General features: G+C 50.3%; 1 protein-coding gene across 1 annotated transcript; it reads right to left on the reverse strand.

Annotated features, from left to right (window-relative positions):
* Positions 1-463: 463 nt before the first annotated feature.
* On the reverse strand, positions 464-6,211 carry LOC139083387 (keratin, type II cytoskeletal 6A-like). Its single transcript, XM_070619584.1, has 9 exons — positions 5,498-6,211; positions 4,078-4,292; positions 3,672-3,732; positions 3,422-3,517; positions 3,136-3,300; positions 2,518-2,643; positions 1,472-1,692; positions 1,219-1,253; positions 464-1,105 (listed from the first exon to the last, which is right to left on the reverse strand). Exons 1-9 carry the CDS (start codon positions 6,035-6,037, stop codon positions 876-878), a joined length of 1,689 nt encoding a protein of 562 aa, XP_070475685.1. The 5' UTR covers positions 6,038-6,211; the 3' UTR covers positions 464-875.
* Positions 6,212-6,461: the final 250 nt, after the last annotated feature.

The raw sequence follows: 6,461 nt of genomic DNA on the forward strand, positions 1-6,461 counted from the left end.
CACAAGTTAATTGCTCTGGACACATGTTGTCAGGCAAGTTTCGTGGTGATGAGGGTGATTGCAAGTACAAATCAAATATGTTATTCTCTTGTAAATGTTCTTTTACTCTAATTGGACAGTAATATGTTTCTCTGGGCTTTATGGGTGACCACTGGGGCAGGACAAGAAACAGCCTTAGAGACCAAGTCTGAGAGACTAAGGTGCTAGTGCCTGGAACTGTCAGAAAACAGATTTTGCGATGATGATGGACTAGAACCCTCATACTCCATTTGCCAAATTTTCATGGAACCTGATCTGGGAGGAATCCTGAACATCAGGATGCCAACTGATGTTTGTTGAAGCTATCTACAGGAGGGGAGTGAGCACATGTGGAGTGGGAATACCCTTCATTCATGAAACAGAATTCCTCAGATGAAAAGGCTCAAGAACCACTGGCAACCAAGTAAGGCAATATGAAACTGCATTATATTATAAATCTGCTTTATTTAGCAATTACAAGTGAGGAAAGAGCAGAGGAAACATCACAGGGAGACAGGCCCTGTACATCACAGAACTAGCCACTTGTGCTTTCATGACCACAGTGAGGGAGGAACTCAACACTTGGAAGACGGGGACTCCCTGGGCCAGTGGGAGCCAGGGGCAGTGGCCCAGCTCTGGAGCAGCACCCAGGCAGCAACCTTCTGATGGTGAGCAGTGGGAGCTCAGGAGGAGCAGGTGTAGGCAGAGAGGAGGAAGGAGGGTGCGCAGCAACTTCAGTTCTAACTGAAGGAGTAAGAGAAGTAGGAAGCAGGAGAGAAGAAGCAACGTGAGGAGGGGACAATACAGCTGGAGAAGGGGCCTGAGACAACGTGGGACCGAGAGCCGGTGCCAGAAGTTCAGTGCTGGTAGCTCTTCCTGCTGGAGGTTGAGGTGGTGGTGTATTTGATGGTGGAACTGCCGCCCCCAGTGGAACTGAAGCCACTTCCAATGCCTCTGCCACTGCCAGAACTGAAGCCACCTCCAATGCCACTGCCATAGGAGTAGCCGCTGCCTCCGCCCAGGCCTACGCCACCGCCAACGCTGCTGGAGCCGCCATAGCCGCCGGAGACGGTGGACTGCACCACGGCTGTGGACGGGAGAGGGACAAGGACACACAAGACTCGGTGAGCTCATTCTGCCAGCCTGAGTCCAGTCAGAAGAATACAAGGGCAAGGGAGGGAGGCAAGGAAAAGTACTTACAGATGTTGACTTGTCCAACGCCTTCCCCACTCAGCCTAGGAGGAAGGAAAGACAGAGGGCATGAGACCTCAGAGAGCCACCGCTGGACCAGTGTGGGAAGCCTTGGTGTTGAGCATAGTCAGTGGGGTAAATGCTTTTAAATAGTCCTCTGAAAGTAGCAATTATGGCCACCACTAGAGTGCCTTAACCTTCTGACTTCCTGGACATCCTGGAGATGGACCCAGATGTTTAGAAGGTTGTGTGAATTACCCACCTGCACTCCTCGCCCTCCAGCAGCTTCCTGTAGGTGGCGATCTCCACGTCCAGGGCCAGCTTGACATTCATCAGCTCCTGGTACTCCTTCAGCAGCCGGGCCATGTCTTGCTTGGCCTTCTGCAGGGCATCCTCCAGACCAGCCAGCTTATTCTTGGCATCCTTGAGGGCCATTTCTCCACGCTGCTCAGCATCAGCAATGGCAGTCTGCAGGTTGGCGCACTACAGGGGGAACAGGCAGAATGAACTTGCAATGTAGGCTTCCAGAGGAGACTTACCGTGGTTCTTCTTTCCTGTTAAGGAATAGTCCTAGAGCCCAGAGTTCATGAATCTTTTTGTCCGGTCTTTGTCCATTCTGTAAACCTATCTAGTCTGGGAGCCACTTGAGAAAACCTATGCCTCTGTGTTAACCAGCCTGCATGAGGATGTGAGTGGCGACTGGTGGAAGTTACCACAGCAGACATGAGACTAGGGGACACTGGAAGAAATGGACTCACTGGTTTGTTTTGAATGTGACAGTTTTAGATAATTTCCTATGGATGCCAGACTAGCTTATACAAAATTATAAACATCCTCAGTGAGGTGATGAGTTTCATACCAAACTATCGAGAACTTGCCTTCCTTCCACCTCACATTGTCAGGCAACACTGACCTTCATCCTGTGTGTTTGCCCTACTTTCCTTATCACGATGAATCTTGAGCAGATTTGCAACATTCTTCCTCAGTTTCTGGCCTGCTCTTTTCTTTCCCAATTTGCTTCTTGTATTACCAAATTGACCATCTTATTGGGCAATCTCCTTTCAATGCCTCTAGACTATGTATTTACATCTCTGATCAGTCGGGATTGGTCCTGTCACGTGACTGTATCTTTCTCTAGTCTTTGCATGCATCTCTCCTAACCTGTGGGAACTCATTAAGGAGGAGCTGCGTGCCCTCTGCTCCCTGCAGTTCCCTCAGCGCCCAGGAATTTCCCAGTGATGGTGAGAGTGCCTGCTGGTCTACTAAGGAGACGATGATGCTTTTCTTCCCCACAGTCCCCCAGCGTACCTGCTTCTTGACGTGGTCGATCTCAGATCTCAGCCTCTGGATCATGCGGTTGATCTCAGAAATCTCCTGCTTGGTGTTGCGCAGGTCGTCGCCGTGTCTGCCCGCTGTGACCTGCAGCTCTTCGTACTGCAGTCCAGAGGGAGAGAAGGCGGTGTATATGGGCTTTAACATGCTAAAGGTGACTTTCACTTCTGAATCAGACATTCATTAAACTTGGGCTTAATGCCTTCTCTACCAGGGATTTTAGGAAGAGTTGACATTATAAGATCATTGGATATCGTACACCGATCTCAGGCCATCTTTGTTATGGGACCACTGCCTGTCTAGTTCTCTTTGGGACCAGCAAGGGTCTGTACTTTGTTTCTGAGCCAGCATCAGAGTGAAGGTAAAGCAGAGATCACTAGCTGTTTCTCTATGGTAGCTTTTCCTCTGCATTTGGTTTGACTTACAAGACTTGGACATAAATTCTGTAGATGTCTACTCTATGAGTGAAGGGAACATATCCTGTGAGAGGACTCCAGCTTCCTTGAAGTCGATTTCCCCATCGAGCCTGTAGCCTGGTTGGTCTTGAGAGAGGGGGCAGAGGGGTTCCTCAGCAGCTGCCAACTCACTGCTCACCTTGCTCTGGTACCAGGACTCAGCCTCAGCCCGGCTCCTCTGAGCGATCTCCTCATATTGGGCTTTGACTTCGGCGATGATGCTGTCCAGATCCAGGCTACGGTTGTTGTCCATGGAGAGGACCACAGAAGTGTCTGAGATGTGGGTTTGCATCTGAGCCAGTTCCTGCGGAACACGAGATCGTCAGATCATCTCTTCCTGTGACATTTACAGAGGGACCCACCCCAAGGTCTTGCACCCTTTGCAGAGCCCCACAGGGTAAATCCAAGGGGGTGGAGATGCTTACTGCGTCATAGAAGGCTCTCAAGAAGTTGATCTCATCTGTGAGGCTGTCTACCTTGGCTTGTAGTTCAACCTTATTCATGTAGGCAGCATCCACATCCTATGGAATAAGCCAACAGTTGAGTCAGCTGAGCTCTCCTTCCCAGTCTGCCCATCTTTTAGTCTCCCTACTATTCTCCTGTCTGATGTGGGCAGGGACCCCGTGTCCTCTCTTTCTGCAAACAAACATGAGCGCCTGACCTCAAGCAGCTCACCTTCTTCAGAGTGACAAATTCATTCTCTGCTGCTGTGCGCTTGTTGATTTCTTCTTCATATCTAGAATTAGAAAGGGATGAGGTGTAATTGAGCTGGTGGTGAAGATGATACTGAAAAGACAGCCTACTGATCTAAACTTCCATATAATGGATACACCCAAATTGAGCTTTCTTGCCAGTGAGCCTGAAGGATGATTTTTTGAGTCCTTAAATATTTTCCTCTTTACTCTCCCCATCCACCTATATGGCCCATTTGCCCTCTGGGGTTTGCTTTTGGGCAATAATTGTGCTTTTCATGTCCGTGGACATGTTTTGCTAGGATTCATTCCCACAGCTGACCTGGTCACCCAGTAGTCTTGAACTGTGCGCCTCAGGAAACTGAGCCCATGTCCCTCCTGGAACTCACTTATTCTTGAAGTCCTCCACCAGGTCCTGCATGCCCCTGAGCTCCGAGTCCAGGCGGCTTCTCTCCCCGAGGATACTGTCCAGCTGTCTCCTGAGGTTGTTGATGTACTGCTCGAACAGAGGCTCCAGGTTCTGCCTCACGGTCTTGGTGCCCTGCTCCTGGAGCAGGGTCCACTTGGTGTCCAGGACCTTGTTCTGCTGTTCCAGGAAGCGCACCTGGAGGAAGACAAGGTGGTTATTTGCCAGACAAAGGAAGGAAGCAAGAGATGTGAGTTATCAGGTCCCCAAGCAGGCCTGGTGGTCACGGCGATGCTGGGCCTCTACAGAGCATGTACAGAGGCTCAGGCTGACAGGTCTGCTCCCACAAACCGTTTCCTTGCCCCCCACAGATCTCACTGATGAAACCTACCCCTGAGTCTACTCCTCACCCTCTAAGTTGTGGACCCTATGCGTGCCCTTCAACATTTCTTCTCTCTCTCTTAAAAAGTACAATTAGAATCTAGTTAAACTCACCAAGATGGTTAAAAGTAGTATTTCCCTATTATATTAGTCAAAGTTTCTTTTCTTTTCTTTTCTTTTTGAGGAAGATTCGCCCTGAGCCAACATCTGCTGCCAATCCTCCTCTTTTTGCTGAGGAAGACTGTCCTGAGCTAACATCCATGCCCATCTTCCTCTACTTTATACATGGGGCACCTGCCACAGCATGGTGTGCCAAACGGTGCCATGTCTGCACCCGGGATCCGAACTGGGGAACCCCGGGGTGCTGAAGCGGAACGTGCGCACTTAACGGCTGCGCCACCGGGCTGGCCCCTCAGTTTCTTTAAGATAGTACCTTAGTTAAAGGGATGTCAAACCTTTAGAATCTAACGATTAAATTCCTATCCACTTAATGAGTGGATTCCAATCTAACTTCCCGTTTAGTGCCTGAATCTAAAACAAACTCCCTTAATGGTCATATTCTGATTCTACTAGTTTAGTATTTCGATGGACGTATGAATGCTTCTGAGTTCTTTTTTTCTAATCCACCAAGAAATTCTTTTCTTTTTGTTTTCTTTCCCTCTTATCCCTCTTGTCCAGAGCTCTAGCCAGTTTTCCATAGAATGTTCTTTTTAACCTCTTAGATTCTTCAGAAGCTAAAGCCAGCCCATTGCATTCTCTCATTTCCCCATATCTGCTTCAAGGTTATCAAAAGTTGAGAATTCTTCCTAGGCAGGAATGAGGGACGTTTAAGGGCTCAGTATCTCTAGAGCATGTCCATCACCTCCTGCCTGTGCTCAACATGGAGCCCACCTGGCATCCCAGGGGATACCTAGCCTGCATCCCCTTATCCTTCTCCCCTCGTCTCCTCCTGGTAGGACATTCATGGTTCTCTAGTGTGGGGACTCTGAAATCCTCCTGGAGGGCAGGTCCTCCTGGCTCACCTTGTCGATGAAGGAGGCGAACTTGTTGTTGAGGGTCTTGATCTGCTCCCGCTCCTCAGTCCTCACCCGCTGGATGGTGGGGTCGATTTGCAGGTTCAGAGGAGTGAGGAGGCTCTGGTTGACGGTGACCTCTTGGATGCCTCCAGGAGGGCACACAGGGAAGCCAGAGCCACCATAGCCACCAACAAAGCCAGCGCCACCACCGAGCCCAAAGCCAGCACCAGCTCCACCGCCGAAACCAAATCCACTCCCGGCTCCACCTCCAAAGCCAAAGCCACCTCCAACTCTGCCACCATATCCGCCACTGATGGCACAGCTGCCCCCTCCGATGGAGATCCTCTTGGAGCCCCCCAGGTTATAGAGGCTGCGGCTGCCGAAGCCAGCTCCTCCACACACTCCACCGAGCCCGCCACTGCCCCTGGAGCGGGACACGGAGATGCTGCTGAAGCCAGAGCGGCCGGCCCCAGGGAGTCTGGCTGAGCCAGCGCTGAAGCCACGGTGGGTGATGGTTTGGCTCTTCCTGATGGATTTGCTAGACATGGTTCCTGAAGATGAGATGGCTTTAGAAAGCGCGAGAGGCTGGAGGGTAGAGCTGAGGGGAGCAGATGTGTGAGCTGAGCTTCCCGGCAGCCGTTTATATAGGGTGAAAATGGGCTGGGCTCAGTGCTGGAAGGTGAGCTTGCACATTGGGAAGGGCTGGGCTTTACAAACAGTGAGATCACATCTGGATTGTTAGGAAAGTTATGAAATACGAAGATTGCATTTTTGGCTTCCTTCAGTCAGGGAAAATTTCTCCTGCCTTCCAGCCTTTACTTGATGTCTGTACAATAAGCCTATTGTCCATTCACTGAGCTCGGAGTTAGTCACCATCTATAATAGAGGTTCCACATGTCATTCTTGTGTGTCAGAAGGGACGAAGTGCTCTCCTGTCTACCTGTTGTTCCATCCAGCAGAGATGCTGCAG

Source organism: Equus przewalskii, chromosome 5 (assembly GCF_037783145.1).
Source record: "Equus przewalskii isolate Varuska chromosome 5, EquPr2, whole genome shotgun sequence".
NCBI lineage: Eukaryota > Metazoa > Chordata > Mammalia > Perissodactyla > Equidae > Equus > Equus przewalskii.